Source organism: Rhodamnia argentea, chromosome 7, assembly GCF_020921035.1.
Source record: "Rhodamnia argentea isolate NSW1041297 chromosome 7, ASM2092103v1, whole genome shotgun sequence".
Lineage (NCBI taxonomy): Eukaryota > Viridiplantae > Streptophyta > Magnoliopsida > Myrtales > Myrtaceae > Rhodamnia > Rhodamnia argentea.
The window spans coordinates 21,095,137-21,113,234 of record NC_063156.1 but is presented as its reverse complement, the minus strand read 5'-3'; the positions used below and the strand labels follow the sequence as shown (position 1 = coordinate 21,113,234).

General features: G+C 38.0%; 1 protein-coding gene across 1 annotated transcript; it reads right to left on the bottom strand.

The window, feature by feature from the left end:
• Positions 1–1,206: 1,206 nt before the first annotated feature.
• LOC115734692 (BEL1-like homeodomain protein 9) lies at positions 1,207–7,073 on the bottom strand. Its single transcript, XM_030665589.2, has 4 exons — positions 5,875–7,073; positions 2,305–2,675; positions 2,130–2,190; positions 1,207–1,969 (listed from the first exon to the last, which is right to left on the bottom strand). The coding sequence occupies exons 1-4, from the start codon at positions 6,811–6,813 to the stop codon at positions 1,433–1,435; spliced, it is 1,908 nt and encodes a 635-aa protein (XP_030521449.2). The 5' UTR covers positions 6,814–7,073; the 3' UTR covers positions 1,207–1,432.
• Positions 7,074–18,098: the final 11,025 nt, after the last annotated feature.

Genomic DNA, 18,098 nt, shown 5'->3' with positions numbered 1-18,098 from the left:
TACATTTGACTGAATTCGAAGTGTTGACTTTTATACTAACTTATCACCTTAATTTGTGTCTTGATGGGGCTCAGAGCCGCCGGACGGGACCGCAGCAATTCATGATCTTAAGCATGGACACTATGTTTTCAACGATCTTGCATAGTACCCCCTCAGCCGTGGGGATTCTCGATGTCCTACTAGACCGACGTCCTCGATCACATTTACATATATACTGCTCCTTTCCCTTCCCTTCTCCAGCAATGGTGCCGCGGCAGCAGGGGTCTCGTTCACCATCCATTTTTGGCCCATCAGAAATTTTAAATACTAACCGGCTCTAACTTCAACAAAAGTTGCATGTCAGTGAACCTCGAGGTTATTTTCAGATACATTTGAAATTTGTTTTCATGAAAGACACTTTCGACAGGAAAAATGTATTTCTCATCCCCAACTATCATCACATAATTATCCTTGCTACTATCTCGGCATTGGCTGACTAGATTGATTGCTTGACAAAGTAGAACCAACGTCAAGAAAACTTGAACATTGTGTTGACTTAGTCAATGAGTGTTACGGTGAACAGAACAAATCATCATGCCAAAACAGTAGGTGAACTTGTGTTCTTGTTCGAGGTCCAGTGTATATCCACTTAGACTCTTGAAGTCTAATGGCTTAGTCCATACAATACTTAGCTCATGAAAACCCTCACAGCAAACTATTTAAAACTGTCCATTTACTTGGCTCATAAAATCAAGGAAAGGCCTACTACAGTTCCAAGAAAAATCGAATTCTCCGCTCATAATTTAGACTTGAACACAAAATGAGCAGACAGCGAACATCGTGCAGCCAGGTGACTTCATACGCATCTCTACAAACAACTATATCTCTAGCAACACGACTTTTCAACCCTTTTGACCAAAGGTCTGAATTGATGCTCGCTTGGAGTCACTTCAGTTAATACTACTACTAGAAAAACCATGAGCTTTTTGACAAGCAGTGCTTTAGTTCATATGTTGTCACTGAGATCCTCAGAAAAGGTGGGAAAATTAGCAAGCATACTGAAGGATAACTTTTGACGCCATACAAGGGCAATGTAATCTCTGCACACCAGAACAACAGCCTAGTTACTTCCATTCACATCCAAAGAGAGTACGTAGGCAGGCCGTTTATAGCTTCTTTTTTAAGCCCTCTATGTCACACCTCCCAGTTGCTGCTTAAGAATGTAGATAAAGCAAGACCCATATACTCCAATAATAACAGGCAAAGTCTACATAATGAGAAGAACTGAACACGTACCTTCTTACATTATCTTAATCTTATGGCAGAAGTCGCAAACTTCCTTTCACTGGTGTCGACTCGGGGTTGTCCTGGTTGATCTAAGAGCATCTACTGTAACTTTGATGAAACAGTACTCCGACAAATGACCCCCAGGCTGTTCTAGTCAAGAAAAACTTCAGCCAACAAAGTCATGCAAAAGTTGACCGCTAAAAACATCCCTTCCAAAATGCCTATCCTGGGCTTCAAAACTACCTACAACATACCCTTCGTTGGTCGTTTCAAGGCCCATGCCAAAACGCTGCGCTGCGTTGACAGGGAACGAATCTGACAAACCCATCCCGTTGTTATTCTGGTGAAGACCCAGTGTTAAAGAAACACCGCTGCTCAAACCTCCAATGCTTTCACTAACAGCAACATGTGGGTGGCTAGACAGATTGTGGTACAGATTGAGCGATTCATCATTTCTCATAGGCACGGCAATGGGAATCTCACTTCTGGATCGCTTAGGTAGGGCATCGTGGAGCCTCTGAGCAGAGGTGGACGGGTTTTCAGAAGAAAACGAATTTGCCAGCGGTAGCTGGTCCGTAGACTTGTTAACGTTGCGATCCTCCCTTTGCAATGATTTCTGGCCTTGCTGTGTTTCTAGCATGTGTATTTCCTCAACCATGGGTTTCCAAAGCCTCACTCTCGCATTGATAAACCAGTTAGAAACCTGTAAAACAAAAATCACATGAAAACTAAGCGAGTCAAATCAGAATTACTGTAAACTTCTAAGGGAAAGGAAAACGGGCAGGACTATATCTTGCTAGAAAGGACAGCATTTGATTTACATGAAGATGAAAACCAAGTTCAACTTAAGAAGGGAAACTCACCTGACTTCTGGATAGACCCGTTTGTTTAGCCAGCATAAGCTTGTCTGTATCCGTCGGATAGCTGCAATGTAATTTAGCAATTAGTGGGTGTGCAAATCGACACGAGCAAATGGCATTGATCCAAGCAATTTTGACAGTAATTGAAGCCAGTCTAAAGTTTGCCAATTTCACTCACGGGTGAAGAAAATGTTCAAACAACCATGCCCTCAGAACTGTTACGGCACGTTCAGGAAGTCCCCTTTGGGGACGCCAAACAGGCTGGTGCTCCAGATATCCAGAATTCTGGATAGCTCTCTGGGCATACTGGACTCGATCCTCAGTCCCCAATCTTGATGCATCATCTCTTTTTTGGCTTACTTGACTAAAAGCCTTGTTGGTGAACTGAAGTTGGTCAGCAATTGCATTTTTTAGGCACTTAAAATGTTTGGACATAGCTTTTAAAGCCAAGTTTGCATAAGGAGCTGCATTACTAAGCCCCGCTACACATTCGAATGATGCTACAACAGCTTGCATTTGCTGACAGTATTGCTTGTACCTCCTGCAGACCTAGCAGGCACAAATGAAACAATATAACAAGCAACAAAAATAATTTAAACGCAACTAGGAAAATATAAACTATCTACAATAAAATGAATCATGCAATAAACCATCACATTAAGCACAAGAAACTTTCCAAGAGAAACTGAATTAAAAACATCTCGCTTAGCATGGATTGTATTAGCCAAAGAGAGGAGAACCATAAATTGGTAAATAGTAGCATAAACAAAAACTGTCTTTTCCTTTGAATAAACCAGGGTATTTTTATTTTTTATTTTTTTGGTTGGGTAACCAGGGTTAATTAATTAGTGTAACAAAAAATCTAATTCCGGGCATGATCTAGCGGGTAGACATACTAAAATACAACGGAGTCCCGCTATAGCAATAAATATGCCACATATACTTTTAGATGTCTAGGATTCTCAAGACTGCTTGACCATACACATATACGAAAATAATTAATGCAAGCTATTTTCACACAATTTTGTAGAATCCACATCCAATGTTTCTTGGATATGTTATCTGTTAAAATTAGTTCATTTGACCCCCTCATCAATCCATAAGACCACGGTACATCAAAAAAAATCATTCAAGTCCTCTTCCTACTCAAATGAGTAGCACTCGATTGATGGTTCCATAATAGTAAAAGCTGCCAGCTACTAGGTCGTTCAACATAATTACTCTAGAATCATGGCCTATCTTACTGATACATGTGGATCACACAATTTTCGGGGAAAAGGATAAGGCCAGCATCTAGTTAATGCGCAGAAAACCTTTTCGGAGCTAACCCAGAAGTGACAGAAAACTTCATTTCCGATGTATCTTAGCCAAATTATTCCTGGTATTCTGGAGACCATCTCACCATATGAAGGCATTCCACATCTCTCCGATATCTATATTAAAAAAAATTCTTTTTAACTTTGGTGCACCAACTAATGGAACTTCAAGTTAATTCTCAGACAGAAGTAGTAGAATGTTGAACAGAATGTGTCAGAACCAAGGTGATACACTGGAAGTATATTATCCAAGATTTAACAACACAACATCAAATCCAATAAGAGTTGCCCCAATTGCATCACAACAATCTGCTTATCCAGATAATGCAACAGCAGTTGACAGCAACAGAAAAAACGGCATATATCACCAACCGATATTATCAGTTCAGTTCATTTGTGGGAACAGCCCTCTTTCATAATGATCTAACTACCAGAAATGTCAGCTAACACAATGGCGACGAGAATATTCGCACAATAACCAAGATATCGTTGCAAAATCTTTCCCTCTAGGAACACAAAGAAACCATGAGTACCCATCTCACAAGGAGAGCTCAATGTGTCAAATTAATGAACATATGCCCAAAAAAAAAAAGAAGAAGGGGGTGGGGGGGGGCCACACTATACTATACCACTATCATCTCAACTTATATGTATTGCATACGAAGCAAGTTTGATAACAATTTACAAGTGATGTTATGAAACTCCATAAAACTTGAGGATCTCTACATGCAAAAGCTACAAAAGGTTAACGAAGTTTGAAGGCAATTTGCAAGAAATTAACTGTAATCTGTGGCGGTGATTAACTAGGACTACTATGTACACCATAATATCTTGGCCAAGTGCCTCAAACATATTCTGGACTCGGTGTACATTGACCATAAAGTACCAGCTCTTCATGAATTATTATAATGAATTTAAAGGAAGTTGAGACGCAGATTATTAGAAGCGAAATGGATCGGCAACTAGGAAGGTGGAACTGGCAAGAACCAGCATGGTTTTCTTTTTTTCACTTTCCAAAGTACAGCCGAGCAAAACCAATGAATTAATGTTCCCTCTCTCTTCATTTACCCCCATTTTTCATTCTTCACCTTTTACCTCAGATCCTTCCTCCCCAATAAAACTGCCAAAAATAATGCAAAAAAAAAAATAAAACAAAATATTTCCAATGCTTTTGTCGTTTAGTCACAGGAGGCGTGAAAGATTATAGTAGAAGTTTATATCGAGCCATGCAGCAAACAAACCCTAGTTTGAGAAGGTGAGGTAAAATAAAGTTTGCATCAATCACAACTTGACATAATTTGAATAGCTGATTAATGGAGGCTGACCATGCTAGAAAAAAGAATAGGATAGGGATCATCTGGCCAACATGACGCCCACTAAAAATCAACGTACAAATTGACAGCAAAATCTTCAGCGCGTCCTTGAGATATGATCGATGGGCCAACAAAAAAAAATGATCTTGTCTTATAGCCGATCTAACCCTTGGCTTTCTCGTGCCCGGAATAATCTAGGATCATAGGAAAGGACTCAACTTAACTTCTAAACCTCCATTTTCACTAACGTTTGTACATGAACTCGAAGTTAGATTTATGCATTAAATGTTTCTTGAAACACAACCAGAATTCAACGTACATTCACACAAGCGACACAACCATCCAAACAAAGAAACAATGCATAATACGTCCCAACACAATTAGAATATTATCAACGACACACGGAAGAAATTAATAGTGTCCAAAACATGAGCTCGTGCTAACAACAAGCTTTTAGCTAGCGGCCACCCGGTTCGAAGGGGACCGACCCAAAGTCCGGGAGTCTTGCGCCATACCCTTCCTCGTTCGCATGGGTTGGGGACTAGCCTTCCACAAGCACTCTTTTATTTTTGCAGTAAAAAACCTTTTTTCTCCAACAGATTCCTTCAATCACTTTCTTCACATTATTAGTACCCAGATCCTCGGCGACTGAGTCACCTGTTACAACTCTCTCCCTAGTTGTCCGACACTTTATGGAGCCTAATTTTCCGGCATATATTCCCCTCGCCTCTCAACTTTACCAAAAAAAGAAAAGATAAATTTTACGGTCGCCAAGGCCACACCTTTCCCTCGAACGATAATCGTAATTATCTTAAGAAACAACAAAGAACGAGGACGGAAGCTATAAATCACCCTCAAACGAAACACTTGCATTCAAAGGCACAACTATAACCGAATTTGCGCTGTAACAACCGAAAGGCAAATCATAATCGGCTCGATGATGGATAATCTCACGACTCGAAGATTCCCAGAATAAAGGAATCCACGGGAGGCAATGAACGCCAACCCTTTGAAAGGACAGACATTAAAGAAACTCGCAAAATCACACAATGTTACCATCCTAAGCAAGCAAGCACCGAACAAAAACAAGCGAGGAACGAAGGAAATGGGTCCACCTACCTCGTCGAGCATCGAGATTAACCTCGACTTCTTCCGGCGAAACTCGCCGCCGTCTCCGCCACAACCATCGTCCACACTAGTCCCGCAACCACCACTCAAGTTCTCCATGGCAGGCTCCGTCATCGCGCACGAATCGGCCGTGATTTTCTCGGTGCAAATTGCGCGGCCCGCTTCGCAAAGCTCCTCGAGCAACTGCTGCGCGGGCCTCAAGAACCTCGACCCCTTGAGGATGGACGCGTAGCCCGTGAAAGGCCCGAGCGGGACGGGGCTGCTCATGTAAGCCCCGCCGCCGCCGGAAGCGGCCGCCTTCCCGCCATACACGGCGGCGGATCCGAATCTCTGCAAATTCAGCTCAAGGGGGAGTGCGTTTTGGTGGTTTCTGGTGTTACCCATATGAGACGACAGCGAGAGCGACAGTCCTTGGCCGTTGTTCCCCGCACCCGAGTCGTGCGCCAGCGACAGAGGGGGCTCGCCTCCGCCGCCAGCGTTGTACGGCTGCGACAAGTTCCCGAGGGTGCCTTCGATGCCTTGAGTCGCTGCGTAGAGGAACAGCGGGTGGCTCGCGCTGCCCATGTCGCCGATCGAGCTAGGGTTTATCACCATAGTGGAGTGCGGATCCAAGTAGGAAGAAGCCGACGAGGAGGACGACCCTCCGCCGCCGCCGCCGACGAAGCCGATCAGATTCGCGCCTCCCCCCTCTTCCTTGACGAGGGAGATTGAGTTGTGGCCGCCGCCGCCGCCGCCGGCGCAGGCAAGCAAATCGGGCTGGAGGAGGGACGGGTCGTACAGAGGGAGCAAGCCGGCGCACCCATGGAGGTTGGCTGCGGTGGGTTCGACGAGGCAAGAAGATGGGTGGTTCTGGTTTTGGACGACGACGACTCTGAGCTTGTCTCTCCTGCTCTGTTGCGGGACGTGGTAGGTCTCGAAACCCTCCGACATGGCCGAGAGATCAAGGACCGAAGAAAGAGAGAGTAAAAGATTAGAGAGAGAGTGAATTATGGAGGACAGAGACAGAGAGAGAGAGAGAGATGATTTAAAGAAGATGAGGAGTGGGGTGATGATGAAGTGAGAGGTGAATGATGATCTTCCGAGCTGCGAAAATGGCAGACTGGCGCAACTTAGCAGAGATACGTGAATGGATGTAGAGAGAGAGAGAGAGAGAGGAGAGAGAAAGAGATGGGGGTAGTCGCAGGAGTGGTTCACTTCTCACGCATCATCTCGTCTCAGACACCACACTTCATTCTCATTTCTTTATTATTAACACGATTAATTATCACTCCGAAGTCTCTCTCCTCTCTCTCTCTCTTCGATTCGCACAAAATCCAACTCAAAAATTTCCAAAAGAGTAAAGTTGTTTTTTTTTTTTTTTTGTTGGTCATGCAAAAGAGTAAAGTTAGATTATAGCAACTGGCCCCATGAAATTAACGTAGCAATCGATCAAATTTAAACAAGGATTACATTTAATAAACTCGAATGTACTTATGACGACACGGGCCACGAAAAATAATAAATAATAATTTACAGTCTCTTTTTTTTTAGAATTCATGACTCGCGGTATGATGTTATTCTCACGGAAGATTAAAAAATTTGTTACGTTAGGAAAGTTCTTTTTAAAAAATGATTTAGCAACGGGTTATTAGAATCTTATCATATCTCTGCACGTCTCGATTACGTAAAATAGTGGTAAGATATATGAAGGCATTATTCCCTTGCAAAAAGAAGAAGTGAGATGAGAAGTGATTGCTGTTGGCATAGGAATTCGAGTCACCGGGAGACCACCGGCTATTTCCGGTAGTAGTTCGTGGGGAGGAGCTCCTCTCCAGCTGCTCCTACCTCCTGACACAGGTTTCCCTAATTGTCGTCTTGCAATTTTTGCAACCCCCTTTCTTTCTTTTTTCCTTAATTATTGCAAGTCTTCTCTCGCCAGCTTTTTTTTTATTTTTTTTCGTTTTTTTTTCTTGTGGCCTTACTATTTTCAGGAAAAAAAAAAAAAGAGTTTACACATCCACAAACAGGCAACGTGCCAAATTGCTTTTGCTTCTTACACTCTCTTTAGAATTCTCAAATAAAATTGCCATGACAAATTTTCAAAATTTATGTGGTTCTACGTATTAGGGATTCAAACCCTAACCTACAAGAATAGATGCCCAAGAACTTGTTGGTATTTTGTCCTGATATGAAATTTGTGGCATACTTGTCAATTAGTAATGCATCGAGAGAAAAAACCAACAAAAACCTTAAAATATGCTTACTGTAACATATTTACTTCAAACTTTTTTTTTATAATACTAAAAACTTCAGGCTTGTATCTATATGACATATTTACTTGACGCTTTTTTATGATACCAAAATCCTCAAGCTTTTACCTGTGTGACACATTTATCCCAAATTTATTTTGGTGACATGAAAAAATCTAGGTAAAAGTGTCATACGGATACAAGTTTATGAATTTTAATGTCAAAAAAAATTTAAAGTAAATCTGTCACATTAGTACAAATTTGAAGTAAAAGTATTACACAAATACAAATTTGAGGTTGTCGTTGTCATAAAAAAAAATTCGAGATAAATGTGTCAAGTTGGCAAAATTTATGATTTTTTGTGCTTTTACCCTATGCACTAACCAAAAAAATATACATTCATTTTTATAGAAGGATACATTTTTATGTTAAGAATGGCAAAAGGTCATAAATTACAACATTGGCATAACTGAAGTACAGGCCAAAAAAATTCTCTTATCTCCTGATATAACTTCATAAGGAATTTAAGGAGAAAACGTAAAAATGAATTAAAACAAATTATCGGGGCGGAAAAACCATATTAGCAAAGTACAAAATAACAGATAAGTACAAGAGGAAGGAGAGATGTCAATCATGAATAAATGCGGAATGGAAAGGGACGGCAAAAAATCACGTTAGAAAAAAAAATCTCAAAAATTCATAAACACGTCTTATCATCGAGATTAACCAAGATCGAGTTCGATGATCTCCTCCCCTCCCCCCCCTCCCCAAAAAAAAATAATTAAAAAAATCAAGAAATCATATTATGACGCACGTGAGAAGGAGGGAACAGAAAGAGGGACAACAGGAAACTGGAACAGGAGGTGTTGAATGAAAGGCTGAGCGAAGAAGGCCTGAGGACGACCCCACCTTTTTTGTCTTAATTTTGAATGATTAAACATGCTCTGTTTTCCGAATTTATTTAAATACTATTAGTTTTTATGATCCGCTATTAGGGAAAGAGAAAAAAAAAAAAAAAGCGGATAAAATAACAGGATCGGTCGTGTTCAGCTTGAAGAAAATTTCCCTAGACACTTGAGGAAAAAGGGCAGGAGAAGAAGAATCCTTGCCGAAGGTTGCGTGATTATTGATTAAACTAATCTCGATAGAATGATTATTTAGCTCTAATGATTGATGTTGCCCTAGATGTCGGTTCCCGATATGTACTAAATTTTGCTTTTGCTGACAAATACGTCTGTTGCTCCCCATACACCCTGGATCTTCTCTTCTGACCACGTTAAAACTCTAATGGGAAAAAAACAACCAAAAATCCTTAATTATACTCATTATTATATATTTATCCCAAAAAAAAAATTGTGATACCAAAAATTTTTATATTCGTATAACATATTTATTCCAAATTTTTTTTCTTATGACACCAAAAATTTCTAATTTATACTTTTGTGACACATTTATCTCAAATTATTTTTTTTGTATTAAAAAAACTCTAAACTTGTAAGAATGTGACAGACTTACTCTAAATTTTGAGATTAATATGTCACACGAATACAAATTTAGGGTTATTTTGTATCACAAGCAATATTTTGGGATAAATGTATCACACGGATACAAGTTTGAGATTTTTTGTAACATAAGAAATAGTTTGGGGTAAATGTGCCACACAAATACAAGTTTAGAATAAATATGTCACATGAGTATAAATTTGAAATTTTTTGTGTCACAAAAAAAAAGTTTGGGGTAAACGATAGTGGCATGGTTTAAGGTTTTTGGTGACTATTTCCCAAACTTAGCTAATTTCCTAAAAGTAAACTTCAAACTTTAGGTCCAATTTGAACCATACCCCGAACTTCCGACAAAAAAAAAAAACTTGCCCGAACTTTTTTTGTCAAAAAAAAATCTCAACATTCATTCTAGTCATGAGTCTGCCACGCATCCATAAATCGACATTAGTTTCTTCGGAATTATCAATATCATGGCCAAATAAAAGTTTATTATCGATATATGCATCTTCATCAATATAGTCGCATTCATCCGAAACCACAGCAGCTTGTGATAATCTCGAAGAAACCTGTGGTTATCTTTGGATGCGTGTATAAATTTGGGACTTAAGTAAAAATTCAATATTTTTTTAGACCAAAAAGGATTTGAGGCAGAATTAGGAGTAAACCTAAAGCTATCAATTTTTTAGGGAACCAGGCCTAAATTTGTTTACTTTATGTAGTTGTACACAATTTTCTTGGTAAGGCATTTAAAGAAAAGAGCTGTTTAAGATGTCTCATTGCTATCATCATCTTGATGGTCGATTACTTGATTAGCTTGGTTATATTCGCATTTTGCGGTTTGTGTCTAATTGTTTGTTTTGTGTTTAATTCGGACTTGTGCATGAGTGAGAGTGTTTAGAATATACTAGAAGGCTTCATCCAGGAGCTTGAGCTCGACGCCTCACAACTTACGAGGGTCCCACTAAAACGAGATTTTCATGCGGCTTTTGTTAGGAAATTTAGCAAATAGGATGAACAATAGAATTAGAATCCGAGGCGTGATAGCATTTTTTTTAAAGAATTATTTGCCCCACAACGTTGTCAATGGTTACCGATAAAGATCCTCTAGGATACAATGGAGTTTGAAACGAGAATATTAGATAGCAATTCTAATATTTTTCCAAAAACTCTCGAGGGAAACAATCAGAAAAAATGGTGTGTATCTCTTTTGGAAAGAAACGAAAAATATGAAAATTGAAGAAGTGAAGTTTTAAAAATAAACAAAACAGTTGAATATATAATGAGAAAAGAACACATATTTTCACGTCCGAAAAGCAATTAATTCTCATACAACTCTTCTTATTTGAAAACAATTTATTCCAACACAACTATTCGCATTCGAAAAGCAATTAATTCTCACACAACTCTTCGCGTCCGAAAACAGTTTATTCGGACATAACTATTCATTGTCTAAAACCGTTATATCCGAAACATTGCAACTTTTCGAAGGTTGAAAACTGTTAACTTGGACGAATGCAATTCTTTGTGTCCGAAACTGTTAAGTCTGAAAAGTTGCAACCATTGGACACAATTAAACAATTAAAATTCAAAATTAATATTAAAAAATAACCGCACCTCCTAAGTGAACATATGATTGTTGATTAGTGCCGATTATTAGTCACGACCGCGTTAAAGTGCCCAGTGAGTCTAATAATCGCGTATCTACACGCGGGGTATAGTGGGGTATAGCCCACTTGCCCATTTCTTTGTTTGAAAGGCTGTAGGAGCATTCTAACTAATAAAGTAATTTGCTTTTTTTTTTCCATCCGATTTGGAATTGGAAAAAGGGCACTTTTGTTTGTTTTACAAACAGACTTCAACAATTTTACATGACGAGCGATTCTATTCATCATAGAATTCACAAAACAGAGTATGTGTTGTTTTCTTCCGTAAGCATTAATGCTATGCACAAACAATACAAATAATCAGGGGCACATATACGTAATATCGGCTACATTGAAGTTTTAAGATATCTTATACGTCTCGTAAACCGATCAAGTCTAGGCTTTTAATTTGTACATATAGCTCTAATTGAGAGTAATTTGCGCACAGCTATTGAGATTTAATAGGTGACCTCCAATTCTTGAACCGAAGATCTCCCGACACCCCGAATTAATTACGCCAATCCCTTAGGTTAATGATCTTCATTTCGCATCTTGAGCCTATCGAATAGAAACTCTTGAGTCATAACTTCGTTGCACGAAGTGCACCAGTAAAATATCTCTTGGTACGGACTCTTGTCGGTGAATCAGGAAGTTATATGAAAAGCGAAAATCATTTATTGCGCATGACTCCTAATTTTTTGAAGTTGAATATTATATAGACACCTAATTTTTTGACACAAGTCTATATAGATTGAGATTTTCTACACAATGATTAATGTATTTCGTTTTCGTCAATTCTCCTATGATAATCAAAATTTTGTTAATAGAATATTTGTATTAATGTATGTGTATTCGTACAGGATGGACGTTTTCAACCTGATATGCTTAAATTTGCAATATCGGAAAAAATAATAGACTTAACTATATTGTACTTCATAAATGACCCTAAAGGAAACGAACTCCAATTCTAAAACGACGAACGTGTGGAAAAACATTAGAAACATGCCCAATGGAATCACAAACTTATATCACTGATCATGATACAATCACACAAGGGAACGTACCCGTTGTCTATAGATTAAATGCCTTCGAAATACGGCCTTGCGAAAAATCATTGTCCATTCAAGTGCAAAGGAGTCTTGGGATAATTACTGTACTTGAAAACGTTTTGGAAGAGAATAAATTGTCGTAACGAGAAATTGGCATATGTTCTTTTTTTCTTTTATCTTTTATTCAAACAAAAGGTAACTACTCTTTTTGGTAACCTCCGATAACCGCCGTAGGTTATCAATCCATCATGGGCATCAAGGGTCATGGATTAATTAATTCAAATCGATTAATTCCAACATACCCTTATTATAATCTAACACAGAACTATCAGATTAGTACTGCATAACCATTGTCGTTAATGATCGTGAACAAAACTATGGGATTTGTCTATAGTGACTTATGTTTTTAAGTTTGGCTTTTTTTCCTTTTCTTACGGCACCCATTAATAATATTAAATACCGCAAAAGGACATCTCAAGTGCTAACATTTATGGACATCGCTCACTTTGGTGCCGATATTTATTTGGATCACTTAAGTATCAATTTTTTTTTAAAAAATGATTATTTAAGTGCCAATTCCGGTGAGATCCCCGGAATTTCTTGCTGATATCATGTATTTTTTGGATTACTTAAGTGCTAATTTTTTTTAAAAATGGTTATTTAAGTGCCAATTTTGGTGAGGTCGCCGGAATTTCTCACCGTTGGCACTAAAGTAGTCGTTTTTCTCCGATTTTGCACTTAAGAGATTCCAAAAAATTATTGGCACCAAAGTAAGCGTCATACATAAATATTAATACTTGAAGTGTCCTTTTGCACATTAAACATCCAAGACCTTTCAAACGACTCACGTATTGACATATATAGTCATTTATAGAATCTTTTTATAATTTTTTTGGAATTTTAAATGACGTGTTTCCATTTTCCATGATTTTGAGGAAAAGAAAAAGGTTATTTTGTGATTTATTCTCATGTACTGAAAGATTGCTGTTCTTATAATTGTTTTAAGGAGGGAATATATCGCTTTCACTGTTGAGGAGACACCCTTTGGATGAATTGGAAAGATTGGTCAGAAAAGCATTGGATTAGCATTTTCCCTTCGATTGGCTCCTGATCTGCCACTAAGTTCAAAAACTAGACAGACTGCTTTTAGCAACACTTTTTGATAATTATCAATCAAACTGCTGTATATTCTCTCACCGGTCATCTCCAAAAAAAGCATAAGCCCACTCGGTAATTACCGTATGTAGTAGTTGTCATTTTGTAATTTGTATAGTCACGTGTCAGGTCATTGCAGAATATTATGATTCATATGAACATATTAAGATTTTAAATTCGAATTATTAGTGGCGTTATTGAATTTCCCGATATTTAATTCGACATACATGTCTGACCACGTCGAAAATCATCGTCCTGTGATGCGCGTGAAATGAAATTCATTGAAGGTCGAAAAGTTTCTAAGATCCCGATATAAGGTTTTCAAATCAATTCAAAAGTTGCTAAAAAAATACTTTTAAGGTAGAAGCTTTTTATAAAGAACTGTGGATTTAAAGGGTTAATTACTGTAGAGTTTACTCCCAAAAAAGGCAACGGTGTAAAGTGATTGTCAATTATAAATTTTAAAGCAAAAGGGGGACCGGGAGGTGGGCACCGGGCAGTGATTGCTTAGTAATTAGACTTTTTTTAAATAATTTTTGCTTTTTCCAAGATAGAAAAAGAGAAGTTCATGCATGACAAGCCTATGTGTTAAATATGATTGCACTAGAAGTATGAGGAACAAAAAAAAAGTGGTGCCATGCATGACTAGGGAGCCACAATAAAAAAAAATGATTCCTCCAGCCACTTGAGAGGTAGGTTTTTGAATCTCTAATGATTGATTCGTTTGTGGAGTCTTGGAGCTATAATGCAGTTCGATTTAGATATAAAATTACTTGTTCAGACTCACTCAAAGATGAATTATCTGTGATCGCTTGATTAAAATATTGGATAGATTGAATTTTTAATTAGATCAATCGATTGCATGTAATCTTCTTCTTAGTATGTTTGAGTTGGACCGCTCAATGAGCGTACAGGAGGGAGAGTAGGTCCCATGGGATGATCACCTCTGCCTACTCTCACTTTCAAGCTATCCCGGAACACTAATAACAACCCTTTGACAAGTACTACTAGAGCATACTTTTGATCCTATTTCTTTTTTGGGTTAAGTGAGAAGTCTTAAATTTTGTTATGAAAATATATTTGAGTTTTAAAATTTATAAAAAGTAGAAGTAAAAACCAATAACTCCAAACTATGCTTACTTGACACAATTATCCTAAACTTTCTTTTGCAACACAAAACATTCCAAAGTTGTACATGTGTGATACAATTACCTTCTGGTCATTAAGAGCCAATTAAAAACTGTCTACATGGACTCTAGAAAGCAAACAATGTTGATATAAAAATGACGCTCATGTGACTCAAGTGAAATATAAATGACATTATTTTGGCTGGAAAATTATTTGACGATACATTGACGGAGAGTAAATATGTTACATAAATACAAGGTTGGGGTTCTTTATGTCAATAGAAAAATTTTAGGGTAAATGTGTCATAATAAGTATAATTTGAGATTTTTGATGTCACAAAAAAGTTTAAAGTAAATGTGTCAAAATAAGTATAGTTTGAGATTTTTTGCGGCTTTTTCCCAAAATATAATCAAAGTACTAAAATTTATTTAAAATGTGCAATTGAGTTCATCCATTAACTTCGTCTAATTTGATTAATGAAAATGCTAACATAATTTTTTTTTTGTTGCTTTCTCCAGACACGTGGCGTAGATGTGGAATTCAAGTGTCATATCAGAAAAAACTTAGGAATTTAACCAAAAAAGAGAAAATAATCAGAATTAAAAGAAAAAAAAAATCTGAAACATCCATGGCCAACACAACTGCTTCCACAATGGCGCCACCACTTCCACCGATCGGCCTCACCACGACTGGCCGCCACACATCAGACCTTGCACCAATCACCACCACCACCACCACCAAATCCTCCGACCTCCCACCTATTGCAATTATGACCTCAGATCTAAAGTTCTGTCCACTCAAACTCAGAAAATCAAGGGCTTTGGACTTTGAACTCCCAATTCTCGGAACAGAAAATCAGGGTTTGGTTACTTCCCTCTCAACAAGCGACACCCACCAAACGAATCCTCAATCTTTTTTTCTCTTTCGGGTGTTTCTCAAATGGCTTTTTTCAGATAATGAAGTGAGTACTACTTTGTTGAAAGCCTGTGAAGGTTTCTAGTTCGGAGCTCCAGAGAGAAACAGTCTTGAGTTCTTGATTTTGGGATCAGTTTCACTTTTGCAGAGAGAATAAATCTGAGAGAGACACGAAGGGTCCATGTCAACATCGACCACAAGCTATTCTTGGAAAGCCGGAGACGTGGTCTCCGATAAATATCCAGCAGGTATGTAGGTCCTCCAGGTGGATGATGACCAACTTGTCTGAGGATCTTGGAGAAAATGCTCATGAAAGTGAATTTATAGATGTTCTTGTCCTATGTATGATGCTCCATACATGGGGAGATGTATTTTGGGCTAAAGGATTTTGGAGAGTCTTTAAGATACAATTGCTTCTCTTTAAAGTGAGTTAAAAAAATGAACCAAATACCATTTGCATTTGACCAAGGGACTTTAGAGCCCCAATGCTCATTCTCAATGCTGAATCAAACAGAGCCTTAAATCTCCCGAGGTGACGAGCATTGAAGTATTTCTAGTTCAAAGACTAGAAGCCATTCATTCAATCCCACTCCTTAGCCGGGTTCCGCTTGTGCTCCTTCGCTGTAATAAAAATTAAACCACATATTTATCTAAAAATTTAAATTTTTAGAGCAATTGATTTTGATATCATAGAATTTCACGGCCCCACTTTGAAATACTAACATGTATTAAAAGTATTTTTTTTTCCCCTAGTTAAATCGGTTCTGGCGTATGGGCTGCCATGGAGAATCATTGCGGGCCATTATTTTTTTCTGAATTTAAATAAAGCTTAGTCATAGTCCCATGAAAAGTCTTGATTAATGCCGGGAATCGACGAACTAGCCACAAGCAGACAAAACATTCTTATTTAAATGGGTCACGTGTGGGTTACTTTACCCAGCAAGCTTGCCTGTTTCAGCCATATTTCTGAATTGGGTGATCTTGTGAACCTCCCGATGCCATGCAGAAGATTTCATGTAGACGTGCACGGGTGCCCCGCGTTTGAGTGTTACGGAGACTGTCGTTAAGATGAGGAAGATGCAATTTTTCTTTTTTTTTTTGCCATGTTAATCATCAGTTTTAGGAGCCTCGCCTATATTTTCGTTAGAAATACAATTACTGTAGTAGAAATTATAAGGAGATAATTTTGTGGGTATACATGTTATTCTACTCATATTGTATGTATTTGATTATGGTAAAACGTACATATAACCTATTTTTTGTTACCATACATATAACCTATTTAGCAGCAGAAAAAGGGGGAAATTTGAGTCAAACGTGGACCTCGAACTTTAGTTTATATATAAGGAACATGGATATTCGGTTTATTTCTCAAAAAAATTATTCATAAAAAAATTCTGAAAAATGATCAATTATATCTCTTACAATAATAAACGAATTTAAAAAAGTTAATTATCCATGAAAATGTTCACACATAAGTTGTTATCAATAGTGAAAATATTTTTTGCTGACTAATTATTTCAAGCGATAGAATCAATTATTTTTTGATTTTTTTTTTGAAATTATTCATTTTTTGTTAAACAAGCTGTGAGTTTTTTTCTTTATTGTCACCTAGGCCTTTGGGGTAATCAATTTTTATTTAAACTAAAGTATCTAAATAAGTTAGATATTTTATTTGGGAGAGAACGAGAGCACGGTGTTGGCCCAACGCTGCCCAGATGCCGGTGAACACGGCAAAAAATATTCCCTTGATTTTTGGGGGGCACCACATGACCATATCATGTCCTAGATTTGCCACATATGCGAGACTACGTAAGTAATTTAATTTAGTGGCGAAAGGACTTTGATTCAACAAATGGCAAATGTTAAAACACTACATTGCACAAAAAGAATAATAAATAGACCAAATTGTACGGACAACAGTACTTTTGAAGGACTGGATTAACCCAAATAATTTTGTCCATAACATTTTCTGCTACACTTCCACACACACATACAAACACACCAAGGAGAGAGTCACTCAAACACCGGCAAGCTCGGGCAACTCTGAGTTATGATAAGCGCACGGTCGCTTAACCCCTTTCTCCACCACAATCGATGTTTGTGACATATGTTTGTTTCTCATGGCATTTTAATCACCATTATTGATGGCAATGTCATTAACTAGACTCTTGTGAGATATACGCATGAGTTGTGCTAAAAAATCTTATATTGGAAAATTGATGTGGTGTAAAGTGATTAATATATCCTAAGTAACCTCTAACTAATTGATTTATGTTTTTGAGTGAATGTGTGTTTAATTGGATTTATTGATGGGCTTAGGGTTAGGCTCTTTCTTGGCGATCTCTCTAAATGAAATGTATCATGCTGTTACTGTGTGCATCCCAACAAAATGGTATTAAAGCCAATTATTGATTGGTGGCCACTCTCAATGTGTATCGATGTGGATGAAATCTCGTGACGAACTTGATTTTCGATCGGCTTTTATGGTTCGGTCTAGTAGAAAAGACTTGAAGTGAAGGCGGATGTTGTGGTGTGAGGAGGCGGTTTCAATGACAACTTCCATGATTTGATTTAGAGAAAAAGATCGGGGTT